The 13,872-nt window shown below is 42.4% G+C and overlaps 2 protein-coding genes across 2 annotated transcripts in view; both read right to left on the bottom strand.

Annotated features, from left to right (window-relative positions):
- The window catches only part of mdga2a (MAM domain containing glycosylphosphatidylinositol anchor 2a), a 61,456-nt gene that overhangs the window by 34,613 nt on the left and 12,971 nt on the right, over nucleotides 1–13,872 (bottom strand). Inside the window, exons 2-3 of the mRNA XM_062440552.1 lie at nucleotides 10,817–11,146; nucleotides 7,424–7,738 (exon numbers count right to left, since the gene is read on the bottom strand). Of these exons, the coding sequence (XP_062296536.1) occupies nucleotides 7,424–7,738; nucleotides 10,817–11,146 (645 nt within the window). The remainder of the gene's footprint in view (nucleotides 1–7,423; nucleotides 7,739–10,816; nucleotides 11,147–13,872) is intronic.
- Nucleotides 1,648–3,324, bottom strand: LOC134001010 (E3 ubiquitin/ISG15 ligase TRIM25-like). Its single transcript, XM_062440545.1, has one exon. It carries the CDS (start codon nucleotides 3,322–3,324, stop codon nucleotides 1,648–1,650), a length of 1,677 nt encoding a protein of 558 aa, XP_062296529.1.

The raw sequence follows: 13,872 nt of genomic DNA, 5'->3' as shown, positions 1-13,872 counted from the left end.
ATGAGTAGAAGCGTCGTCTTTAAACAGGAAGTAGTTTATTAATGGGGACGATGGGTTATTTTATTGTATTTACCAATTAATTCACCAGTGTATAAAAAATGTCCTCACATTTACACAAACTATAATAAAGTCCCAATGTGCTTAAAAGAGTACTTCCTGTTTTTAGCGGTGTCGTAGCTTGTTGCGGTTGTTCCTAAAATTAGTCAAATTTTTATAACTTTACATTTAACGACTGTCTAAGCTTCACTTCCTGATAAGTGAAACAGGTTTGAACAGATCTGAACATGTGATTCAGTCATAAATGCAGCCTGACAGCTCTGAGCTGCGTCACATGTTGGTTACACCCATCTACAAACTGTAGCTCTGAGGGGAGGAAACAATGAACTCTGATCCAGAGTGGAGCTTGTTGTGTTTAAAGAACAGGGACGGTTATCAGGACGAGGAGCCGCACTGTGGATTCAAACTGTGTTTCCTCATTTACAGTGAAGTCTCAGTTAAAAGCTGCTCAACATTTAACTTCACTGCAACACATTTCATATTTTAATCATGTTGTTTGTGTTTGAAAAACAAGCAAATAAAACCAAAGTTCATCTTATCCAGAAACTCTGCTGATAAATGTCGACCTTTGACAGTCACATGATCCTCTGTAGAAACTGTCAGCAGCAGTACTGGAAGAAGTACTCTGATACTTCACTGCAGTAAAAGTACTAATACTACAAAGTACTAATACTCTATTACAAGTAAAAGTACTGCAGTATTATAGTGATGTAGTATGCAGTATTACAGTAAAGTACTGCAGTATTATGAGTGATGTAGTATGCAGTATTACAGTAAAAGTACTGCAGTATTATGAGCGATGTAGTATGCAGTATTACAGTAAAAGTACTGCAGTATTATAGTGATGTAGTATGCAGTATTACAGTAAAAGTACTGCAGTATTATAGTGATGTAGTATGCAGTATTACAGTTAAAGTACTGCAGTATTATGAGTGATGTAGTATGCAGTATTACAGTAAAAGTACTGCAGTATTATTATGTGAACTTTGTGGTGTTTCAGGAGGAAAACTGTCTCTAATAAATTCTCATTGTATTTTCACATTTTCTTCACAAGCTTTGAATGAGAAGAAAACACTTTGATCACTGTTGATAAAAATCATCTTTATTGATTATTGAAGCTTCAGATTGTTCACACATCCAATCAGTAAAGTGTGATCAATGATTTCATGTTCAGATTGACTTCATCCACACAGTCAGTTAGTTTAACCCAGAATGTCAGCTATGTACAAGAACATCATTAATGATTATTAGCATGATCATTACAGTTTGATTGAACATTTCTTTATTTACAAAGTGATGAGAACAAAATATCTGTGATGAAACAACAGACACAAATACATCAATACAAACATGAAACTAACATTTAGAACAAAGAGAAGTTAAAAACATGGTGATGAGCAGTGAGAGCCTCCATGGATAAAAACACACAGGAAAAAGTCACATTTAAAGAAACTGATATTATCAATGAAACAAATAAAATGTTAAAAAAAAAGTTTGATTGACAGCTGATCTCTGAGCAGCTCAGAAACATGGAGACAAAAACATGAAGAATTACAACATCTGACACATGAAGTCTGAAATGACTTCTGTTTATTTCACTTGACACAACTCAGCTGTGGCTCCAAAACCATAAACACAAACTCCAGCATAGAGAGGCTGAGTGAATGTGGTCTGGACTCTGTGGAGGAGAGTCATGGTTTTAGAGACGCTGTAGAAAGACAGAATACCTGCTCTGTGATCCAGGTACACTCCGACTCTGGAGGAATCAGGACCTGAGACGAGAGTTTGAATGTTGTTGAACCAAAATTCATACCTGCTAAAGAAACAACGTAGAGACCAAGATTTGTCATTACGTCCAAATATAGATTCACGTCCTGCTCTGCTGATATTCTTGTATGCGACTGCTACATAAACTCCTGTGAACAATCCTCCTCTTCTCCTCTCCACCTCCCAGTAACAACGTCCAGTCAGACTCTCTCTACTCAGGACCTGAGTATCATCAGTGAATCTGTCTGTGTGTCTAGAATAAGACTGTGGTTGATTCGTACATTCTACTTTTCTGTTCCCTTCAGATAATAACAGATCTGTGTTTGCTGTGTTTGGATCCAGAGTGATTTCACGTGAATATTTTAAGAACTCAGCTCTGGTCTTGGGTTCTGGTTCTGATAGTAAAACCTTCACTTCAGTCACTGTCAGTGAGATGTTTGTCCATGTGTCCCTCAGGATGTCCTGTAGTTTATCTCTGAGCTCTGACACAGCTGCTGTCACATCCTCAAAGTATCTCAGAGGACGGATATTGATGCTGGATGAATCTGTAGGTTCACTGAGTTGTGACACTGAGGGGTAGTTGTGTAGAAACTGGTTGTGATCCTCTGTGTGTGAGAGCTGCTTCAGTTCAGCGTCTTTCCTCTTCAGCTCAGTGATCTCCTGCTGCAGCTTCTCCTGAAGCTCTTTGACTCGACTCACTTCAGTTTCCTGCTGGGATCTGATCTGCTGCTTCACATCAGAGCTTCTTTTCTGGAGGAGACGGATCAGCTGAGTGAAGATCTTCTCACTGTCCTCCACTGCTTTATCAGCAGAGAGACTGACGGCCTCCACCTCCTGTTGAAGCAGCTTCACATCTTTCTCTCTGTGCTGGATTCTCTGCTGGATGTTTAGTCGACTCACCTCGAGCTCTCTCTGCCTCTCAGTCCTTTCTGCTGCAGCTGGGACTGTGTCGTGGCCTTTATGATCCTCCATAGTGCACAGATAACAGATATACTTCTTATCTGTACGGCAGAATATCTTCATCACCTCATCATGACGAGAGCAGATGTTCTCCTGGAGCTTCTCCGAGGGCTCCACCAGCTTGTGTTTCTTTAACTTGGTTGATTCAAAGTGAGACTGGAGGTGATTCTCACAGTAAGAGGCTGAACACGTCAGACAGGACTTGAAGGCTTTCCTCTTCCTCCCAGTGCAGACATCACAGGCCACATCTTCAGGTCCAGCATAGCAGTGATCAGCAGGAGCTGCTTGGAGTCCAGTCTTCTTCAGCTGCTCCACTAAAGCTGCTAACATGGTGTTTTTCTTCAGGACAGGCCTCGGTGTGAAGGTCTGTCTGCACTGAGGGCAGCTGTAGATCCTTCTCTGATCCTCTCCATCCCAGTGTGACTTAATACAGCTCATACAGTAGCTGTGTCCACAGGTAGTAGTCACCGGATCCTTCAGTAGATCCAGACATATTGAACAAGAGAAGGTTTCTCGGTCCAGCTGATCTTTCTGCGCCATTTCAGCTCTCAGAGGCAACGACTGTCTGAGCTTCACTTCCTGATAAGTTTAATCAGTCTGAGTTCTGATCTGACAGGTGAAACAGGTTTGAACAGATCTGAACACGTGATTCTGCTGAATGCAGCCTGACAGCTCTGAGCTGCGTCACATGTTGGTTACACCCATCTACAAACTGTAGCTCTGAGGGGAGGAAACAATGAACTCTGATCCCAGAGTGGAGCTTGTTGTGTGTAAAGAACAGGGACGGTTATCAGGACGAGGAGCCGCACTGTGGATTCAAACTGTGTTTCCTCATTTACAGTAAAGTCTCAGTTAAAAGCTGCTCAACATTTAATTTTACTGCAACACATTTATATTTTAATCATGTTGTTTGTGTTTGAAATACAAGCAAATAAAAGTTCATCTTATCCAGAAACTCTGCTGATAAATGTCGACTTTGACAGTCACATGATCCTCTGTAGAAACTGTCAGCAGCAGTACTGGAAGAAGTACTCAGATACTTTACTGTAGTAAAAGTACTAATACTGCAATGTACAAATACTCTATTACAAGTTAAAGTACATCATGAAAAATCCTGCTGCAGTAAAAGTACTGCAGTATTATGATGATGTAGTATTCAGTATTACAGTAAAAGTACTGCAGTATTATGATGATGTAGTATGCAGTATTACAGTAAAAGTACTGCAGTATTATGACTGATGTAGTATGCAGTATTACAGTAAAGTACTGCAGTATTATAGTGATGTAGTATGCAGTATTACAGTAAAGTACTGCAGTATTATGAGTGATGTAGTATGCAGTATTACAGTAAAGTACTGCAGTATTATGAGTGATGTAGTATGCAGTATTACAGTAAAGTACTGCAGTATTATGAGTGATGTAGTATGCAGTATTACAGTAAAGTACTGCAGTATTATGAGTGATGTAGTATGCAGTATTACAGTAAAAGTACTGCAGTATTATGAGTGATGTAGTATGCAGTATTACAGTAAAAGTACTGCAGTATTATGAGTGATGTAGTATGCAGTATTACAGTAAAAGTACTGCAGTATTATAGTGATGTAGTATGCAGTATTACAGTAAAAGTACTGCAGTATTATAGTGATGTAGTATGCAGTATTACAGTAAAAGTACTGCAGTATTATGAGTGATGTAGTATGCAGTATTACAGTAAAAGTACTGCAGTATTATAGTGATGTAGTATGCAGTATTACAGTAAAAGTACTGCAGTATTATAGTGATGTAGTATGCAGTATTACAGTAAAAGTACTGCAGTATTATGAGTGATGTAGTATGCAGTATTACAGTAAAAGTACTGCAGTATTATAGTGATGTAGTATGCAGTATTACAGTAAAAGTACTGCAGTATTATGAGTGATGTAGTATGCAGTATTACAGTAAAAGTACTGCAGTATTATAGTGATGTAGTATGCAGTATTACAGTAAAGTACTGCAGTATTATGAGTGATGTAGTATGCAGTATTACAGTAAAGTACTGCAGTATTATAGTGATGTAGTATGCAGTATTACAGTAAAGTACTGCAGTATTATAGTGATGTAGTATGCAGTATTACAGTAAAGTAGTGGTTTGGTCCTCTGACTGATATATTATTATTATGACATCATTAGATTATTAATAGTGAAGCATCAGTGTTAGAGCAGCATGTTACTGTTGTAGCTGCTGGAGGTGGAGCTAGTTTACACTACTTTATATACAGTTAGCTAGTTTAGTCCAGTGGTTCCCAACCTAGGGGTGGGGCCCCTCCAAAGGGTCAGCAGGTAAATGTGAGGGGTGGTGAGTTTCTTCAGTTTTCGGACTTTTTCTCTAATCTTTGATTTTTGCTGAAATATTGGATCATTTGAACATTTATTGAAATGAAAGCATGTGAGAAGTTTAGAGGGAAACATCAGTATTTGGTGGAGCTGTTAACAACTCATAGACATCTGAAATGTGAGCCGACTACACACTGCTTTATGTGAGTTAATGTTCTTATTCTCCTACACTGCCAATAGAGATATTATTTATTACTTTTTACATCAGTGTGTGTGTGTGTGTGTGTGTGTGTGTGTGTGTGTGTGTGTGTGTGTGTGTGTGTGTGTGTGTGTGTGTGTGTGAGTTGTGTTCAGGTGTGTTTCCCTCTCATCACTCTGAGTCCTGAAACTGCTCGACTGAGTTTCTGCGTTGATTCTCTGGAGAATCAGAACGAGTTGAGCTGCCGAGGAGATTCAGTCTGACAGCCTTTTAGTGCAGCAGGAAGCCAGGAGCTGTGTGTGTGTGTGTGTGTGTGTGTGTGTGTGTGTGTGTGTGTGTGTGTGTGTGTGTGTGTGTGTGTGTGTGTGTGTGTGTGTAGCCTCCTGTCACATCCTCTGATGGTATTTTGTGCGACACAGCACCCTGCAGGTTACATGGAGCGTAACTGGAAGGTGGTGGATCGGATCCCCGTCTCATGGACAGACGAGCAGCGGCTGCCTTCGTGCCCTCGAGCAGAGGCATTGAACCCTCTACCTGCTGCATGGTGTCTGTTTCCACTGAAATGGTGTTTTTTTTTTTTTATCAGAGCGGCTGTGATGGATGCGATGCGGGTTGATTGGATGATGTGGCATCTCCTCCGCAGGGCTCAGGAGTCACAGTGCATTCTGGGTGTTTTTAGTGCTAAAGCTGCAGCGTCGTTCCTGCTGCTCTGTTCATGTGCAGCATATGTGTTGGTATCTATGTTTGGTTTAGTCTCCAAAACAGACTTTAGACCATAGACTGTATATAAGAAATGGACGTAACATCCATGACGTCACCCATTGGTTTGTGGACTGCTGCTCGGAGGCCAATAGTATCGGATCTGAGCAGCGTGATCTTGAAAATTTCAGGTGCATGCTGGGAAAAATAAAAACACGGATTCTACTTATATGGGCATCAGGAGGAGCGAGAGGACGGAGCGGGGGAAGTTGCGAGGGCTGGATCTACCACAGTCTACACCGGCAACCTGGTGATGCTAACCAAGTTAGCTGTTACGACTATAACCACAAAACTCCGGAGAAAACTGTCGGTGTGAAACAAGTTCACGGTTATTTCCTGCAGTCTATCTGTCCGCGCTCCTGAACCTGTGAACCAATCACGACGTAGCCACGCCCTAATGCATACCCTGCTTTATCGTCACATATAAAATCAGGGAGGCCAAAATGTCCCAAATGAACATCATACTGCATTGAAGAAGGCTTTAAACTAGCGATTGAGACCATAAACACATTTTGAAAACGTTTACTGAGGTTAGAAATCAAGTGAGAAGTTGGTGAATTCTCCATTGACTTGTATAGAGACGGAAGTCCTTTTGACACCAAAACGGTCGCCCCCTGGTGGCCTTTTGATAGAATGCAGTTTTAAGTTACTTCCGCGTTGGCCTCATTTCAGAGGACCGGAACTCCCCGCCTGGTAGAGACAGAGAAATACTCGATGGAAGATGAAGAGAGGAACTGATGAAGGTTGTACAAAACATCTTCAGACTGCAGGAAATGAAAACTTTACTATTTTCTCGGTTGTTTTATCCGACGTCCTCGTTGTCATAGTAACGAGCAGAGCTGTAGTGGAGGGTAAACACACCTCTACAGCTCAGACTGGCGGCTCACTGCATTTTCTGCATTGGTTGATCAACAGAAAATTAATCAGCAACTTTTTATAATAACAATAAAATAATCAGGATTGGACTTTGTGTGCGTGGTTTGAGCAGTCAGCTGTAGCAGAGCTATCTCTGAGTGTCTGTGTGTGTGTGTGTGTGTGTGTGTTACTGCGTGTGTATGTGTGTGTGTGTGTTACTGTGTGTGTATGTGTGTGTGTGTGTGTGTGTGTATGTGTGTGCGTGTGTGTGTGTGTCTCTGTGCATGTGTGTTTGTTTGTGTGTGTGTGTATGTGTGTGCGTGTGTGTGTGTGTGTGTCTCTGTGCGTGTGTGTGTGTCTGTGTGTGTGTATGTGTGTGTGTCTCTGTGCAGGTGTGTGTGTGTGTGTCTCTGTGCAGGTGTGTGTGTGTGTGTGTGTGTGTGTGTGTGCGTGTGTGTGTGTGTCTCTGTGTGTGCGCGTGTGTGTGTGTGTGTGTGCGTGTGTGTTACTCACACTGCACCACCAGCTGGATCAGAGCCTCTCTGGGCTTCACATTGAATCCGTTGTACTGGCTCGTCTGGCAGCGATACGATCCGCTCATCTCTCTCGTAACGTTGGTGATTCTCAGAACACCGTCGTAACTTTCCGTCTGCATCGAGCCGTCCGGCATCAGAGCCTGCGCTGCCGCTGCCGCCGCGCTCTCCTCCACCCGCGACCACAGGATGATGGGTTTGGGTTTCCCCGACACCAGACACTGCAGGTCCACGGTGTCGCCCTCCTGAGCGATGAGGTGAGAGCGCCCCCTAGGGACCTTCAGCTCCGGAGGAACTGCAGACACAGACAGGAAGTTCATTCTCTATTTTTGACCTCTCCTGGCTCCCATACATCCTCCTGTGGTTTAAACAGACTCTAAAGGCTTAATTTAATAAGGAGGTCAGAGGTATGGAAGCCCAATTCTGCCAGTAAAGGAAAGAAAAAAACATCAGTCATGATTAAAACATTTTAAAATACTACTCAGTAATTCCTTTTTAATTTCATAATGTATTCATTAATTTTATTTATTATGATTTATTGAATAATATAAGGAATATATTCTGATATTATTTCCTTTACTGGCAGAAATGGGCTTCCATACAGATGCTGATTGTTTTCTTGATTATTTTGATTTTGTTTAAAAAAAAAAAAATCAGACAACAAAGAAAAATACGTATTATATAATTTTGATCGACCACTCAACTAAAAGCATATCAGTTTACTGCCATAAGAGGACGAAGAAAAAAATAAATCCTCACATTTAAGAAGCTACAGTTTGGTGTCTTTGCTTAAAAATGACTAAAACTAATTTTTGATGATTAAATAGTTGATAGACGTCGATAAATACTCTGTAAAAACATGGAAGGCAGAGTCGGGCCGAGCTTTGTAAAGTAGAAACAGTAAACAGCTTTTCTTTTGTGTTTGATGTGAGTTTGTCCTTCATTTAAAAACACTGAGAGTGGAGGGAGGAGGAGGAGAAGGAGGAGGAGGAGGAGAAAGAGGAGGAGGATGAGGAGGAGGAGGAAGAGGAGGAGGAACACTACCGGACTGTTTTAGCATTTATTGTCCTCTTGGCGATGCAGCCAAGAGGACAATCCGTCAGCGAGCGTCACGCTGCAGAGTTCAGGGCTGCGACGGCGGCTTCGTTTAAAGAGTCCGTCTCCTCTCTCTCCTCCTTTCTCTCCTCTCTCTCCTCCTCCTCCTCTCAGGCTCTGAATGTTTCCTCCCGTCTGCCAAGGACACCAAACAAACAGGCCACCAGCCGCCAGCAGACATTATTCATCTTCATCACGACTGTCTGAAGGAGAAGTTTTGTTTTCTCTCAACTCAGAGTTTAACGGCTGCAGGTTCTTCAAGAGACGAATGAAAATACAAGAAGAAGAAGAAGAAGAAACTGCAGCTGAAGAGAAGAAACTTATCATGTCTTTTTTCCTCCACTGACGTCTGTGGAAAAGCTGATGATGCTTAAAACCAAGAGTTCACCACAGGACTTAAAATCCTGCAGCTCACATCTCACCTCTGTCTATTAAACCTCCGGCTGACAGGAAGCACACTCTGAGTCCCGTTCTGACAGACAGATAATCACAGTGAGGTCGCACATAACAGGATTTTTACAGGACTTGTTCACGTCCTCGAGCTGTCACCATGTCGTTGCCATGGCGACGCAGAGCGCCACTGCCACAGAATCACTCGAGCATGAAGTTTGAGGTAAAATAGTTTGGAGGATAGCTAGCAGCGAGCTCACCAGGTAGCTGAAGGGCATCGGCAGTCTTGGCGCCTGCAGTCGGATATCTGACCCCAACCTCAGTATCGAGAAGGTTTCCACGCTCATCAACAGAGTGAAAGTTGTAGTAACATCCTGTTTATTCACACTTCTGTCTTATTTGTGCTTTAAACTCAGGTGTGACATCATTCCAGCTCTGACTTCTAACCTCTGAGGTTGAAGGAACGCAGCATCTTGTCCCTTCTCTTTCTGTCATGATTCACGTTAAAAAGGCTCCACCAGCATCCAACCAGCCATGTTTATTGTTATAAACTCATTAATCGCTGCTCGTCCCCACAGACTCAGACAACATGAACTTATATATCATTTTACACTACAAGCCATCCATTCACAAAGCCAACAGGAGCAATTTGGAGTTAAGTATTTTACACGTCTACATGTGGACTGGAGGAGCCGGGAATCGAACCGCCAGTCTTCCGATCAGTGGACGACCCGCTCTACCTGTGGTCAAACACGACTTCCAGACTGGACCGGGACACAACATAGACCTAACCCAATGACTGACTCAGGATTTTATCAAGATTATAAAACGACTTGAAAAATAGTCTGAGTTTCATCTGGGACTAAAACTCGTAGTAAAAGTCCTTTAGTGTACCAGTGGAGCTGCAACTAACAAAAATTCCCATTGTTGATTAATCTGATGATTAGTTTTCCAGTTAAAATGTTACCTGTAAATCTGCTCTTGTCCCTAATGAACAATACTGCTGGAGTATCATCGGCATCACGCCCCTCCCACTGTGTGTGAGACAGACTTTACAGTGTGGATAGTTAATTCACTTCACTCCGCTGGTCTGTTCTCCCAGCGTTATTATTATTTACGTCCTTTGTTGCAACAGCGTGTGTCAGTGACAATATATCACAAACCACACATTCAATATCTACCATACCGTTGTATCAGCTAATATTGCCAACGCCTCATGCTTGGAATAACTGCATGTTTGAAAAATAAAGACATCATCTGAAGGAGAGAAGTTGAAAATTAGCCAGACTATCGTAAACAGTTGTTTACAATACTAAAAACCTGTTATAAGGTTGAACCATAGACTGTATATAGCCATGTATATATAATGGACGTAACAGCCGTGACGTCACCCATTGCATGCTGGGAAAAATAAAAACATGGATTCTACTTATATGGGCATCAGGAGGAGCATGAGGCGCCCTCCTGAACCTGTGAACCAATCAACCTGTCAATCACCACGTAGCCACGCCCTAATGCATACCCTGCTTTATCGTCACATATAAAATCAGGGAGGCCAAAATGTCCCAAATGAACATCATACTGCATTGAAGAAGGCTTTAAACTAGCGATTGAGACCATAAACACATTTTGAAAACGTTTACTGAGGTTAGAAATCAAGTGAGAAGTTGGTGAATTCTCCATTGGCTTGTATAGAGACGGAAGTCCTTTTGACACCAAAACGGTCGCCCCCTGGTGGCCTTTTGATAGAATACAGTTTTAATTTACTTCCTGGTTGGCTTCATTTCAGAGGACCGGAACTCCCCGCCTGGGTTGAACCAACAAACTGACCCCTGATCTCAAAACAAACATGGTGGTGAGTAAAAGCTCCTCCCACAGCGTGACTCACCTGTGGTGGATGAGATGTTGACGTCGATGCTGATCTCAGGTGTTCCTCCGTTCCTCAGTGACGCTACGCAGGTGTAGGTTCCAAAGTCGGTGAACTTGAGGTCGATGATGTCGAGGTTTGTGGTTCCCGGCGAGATGTCGGTGTCCGTGTGGGTGATGACCATCCGCTCGGAGCTCTTCAGCGGCCGGCCGTTCTTCAGCCAGCTGAACTGCAGCTCCTCGGGCGGCGTCGCCTCCACCTGGCAGCTGATCTTCACCTCGCGGCCGATCTGGATGTTGTCGTCGTTGTGGTACGGGTCAGGAGTGATCCAGAACCGACCTTTACGAAGACCTGACGGAGAGACAGATAAAGGAAGGAAAACCTTAATGTTAGGGACAAATTCACTGCAGTTTATTCCACATTTTTAATACTTTTCTTTGGTTCCTGTCTTTTTATTTGATTGTGATTCTTAGTTTCATTAAAGCACTTTAGTCAACATTTCGAGTTAAAAAATATACGAATAAAGAAATAAAATGACTCGACTAGAAATCGTAGTTTCCAAGGTGTAAGCAAGATGCGGCTACCTGGTTGCCAGGTTGTTGCTACGGTCGCAAAGGTTTAGGTGTTCATGGTGGTTGCTAAGTGGTTGCTAGGTGCCTGCTAGGGCTTTTAACTTGGTTATTATGGTATTATTGAGTGGTTTCTATTGTGTTTCATGCTGTTTGTATCTAGGTGGTTTATAAGGAATCCCAGTTGGTTGCTGTGGTGTTTCGTAGCGGTTGCTGGGCGGTTGCTTTGGTTTGGTTGCCGGGGGGTTGGTAAGTGGTTGCTATGGTGTTTCCTAGCGGTTGCTGGGCGGTTGCTTTAGTTTGGTTGCTAGGGGGTTAGTAAGTGGTTGCTATGGCGTTTCCTAGCGGTTGCTGGGCGGTTGCTTTAGTTTGGTTGCTGGGGGGGTAGTAAGTGGTTGCTATGGCGTTTCCAAGCGGTTGCGGGTTGCTTGCTTTAGTTTGGTTGCCGGGGGGTTAGTAAGTGGTTGCTATGGCGTTTCCAAGCGGTTGCGGGTTGCTTGCTTTAGTTTGGTTGCTGGGGGGTTAGTAAGTGGTTGCTATGGTGTTTCCTAGCGGTTGCTGGGCGGTTGTTTAGTTTGGTTGCCGGGGGGTTAGTAAGTGGTTGCTATGGTGTTCCTGGTCGGTTAGGAAGGTAAAAGGTGATTGTCCAAACTCTTCTCCTGAACTTGATTCGCTCAGAAGAATCTCTTCTTGTCTTGAATGATCGCTTTAATACCTTCTTCTTCTGAGAGTGTTTACTCACCTAATATATCTTTCTATTGATCCTTCCACTTAAAAACATTGTGGTATTTATATCAGATGGAACTTCTTCTTGATCTACTGTAGTTTGGATTGGGCCTCATTTCATTTCACTTTGGGGCAACTGCCAAATGAACTAATTTAAATGTAACCTTACTTTTATAATGTAATTGTTAAACATTATTCACCACCACAGACGGGTTGTAGCTGCTGTGGCAGTCGGCCAATCACATGGCGCATTAAATCCAAGAACACTTGTGTTGATTGGCTGTGAGCGAGTCCATACAGATTTCATTTCATTTCACATCAGCTCCTCTGCAGCCTACAGTTACCCATAATACCTTTCACCAGCCTCCGACAGGAGCCTGTAGTGGAGCGAATAACACACTAAATTAAGTTAGCATTGATTGAGCTATTATTATTATTATTATTATTATTATTATTATTGACTCATAGGCCGTATAAATATGTAAGAGGGGTTTTGTTGAGTTTTCCTGTAAAGAACTGACCGACTTTGTGACATTTATAATCTAAATCTTCTTCTTCTTTATGTGAAACTTTTAACTGGAGCTACGACAAGTTTAGTGAACAATTGAAACCTCTGAAGAAGTGTCAGGCCTGTTTATATATTCTGAGTCAGGGAATAAATGTAATGACCACAGCAGTAAAAAATCTGCTTTTCTACACGTTTGACATTTAACAGAAACAACAGCGGCTTTGTGCGACTCAGCTTCTTAAATTATTCCAGAGAAGTGTAATAATTCAGAAAGGTCAGTCTGCAGCATAAAGCCTGAACAAGCAGCATGTGTGAGGACAGTTTGAACATGATCAGCTGCTGGGGGGTCAAAGGTCAGGCAGTCTGTTTCTTCTTCTGTCCGCAGCAGGACTCTGACACTAACAGCAGTTTTTCTCTGCTTGTATTTTAAATGATTATTATTATTCTTCCTGCTGTGGAGAAACTAATCCGTCCAAATGGGGCTTAATTACTACTGAAGCCATTTGTTGGGTTTAATCCAGCGACTGTCCACAGCGACTTCCTGCTGCTGCTGCTGCTGCTTTTCTTCTTCTGCTCTTCATTTAACCTCCTGTTTCCCGGCTCGGCTGGAGCTCCTCTGACAGCTGCTGGCTGGATTCACTTCCTGTTTTCAGCTCAGTAACAACCAGCTTGTTGGTTCAGAGCAACATATCAACATCTGCTCTTCAGTTTTCCATGAAACGTGCTGCAGATGTTCCTGCTGCTCAGATTATGACTGTGGTCTCAGTTCCAGCTGAGTCTGAGCATTGTTCAACAGAAGTGATTCATATGAAACACAGCTGCAGACAGCAGTATTTAAATGAGGGTTTTGGGTCTTAATGGAGAGTTTGGACGAGCAGAAAGCTGCAAGAACAAAATGAAATGTGATCAGGTTCTAGTGGAAGAGGTTAACTAATATATTGAGTTATAACAACAACTAATATTACCAGAAAAACCCACATATGGAGAGTATTAGTGATAAAGTCAATGCTGTTAGTAAAACTACAAATATTAACACGGGTGGAAGAACTCCATCCTGTGTGTATTCTGTCATTGTGTCTCCGTCTCCTCGTCTCCATAGTAACAGCCGGTTAAAACCTGTCCTTCAAACTTAACTACTTCAAACTACTAATATTACATTCATTACGGTAAACGTACTAAATGGACAGCGCGTATTATTTTGCACAGTTGAAAGATGCAAACCTCAGTGCGCTGCGTTAGTAGATCAGCTGCACATTTTTTGCGGGTGATTTCAA

Source organism: Scomber scombrus, chromosome 19, assembly GCF_963691925.1.
Source record: "Scomber scombrus chromosome 19, fScoSco1.1, whole genome shotgun sequence".
In the NCBI taxonomy this organism is placed as follows: Eukaryota; Metazoa; Chordata; class Actinopteri; order Scombriformes; family Scombridae; genus Scomber; species Scomber scombrus.
The sequence above is the reverse complement of the archived record's forward strand: the minus strand, read 5'-3'. Positions and strand labels throughout refer to the sequence as shown.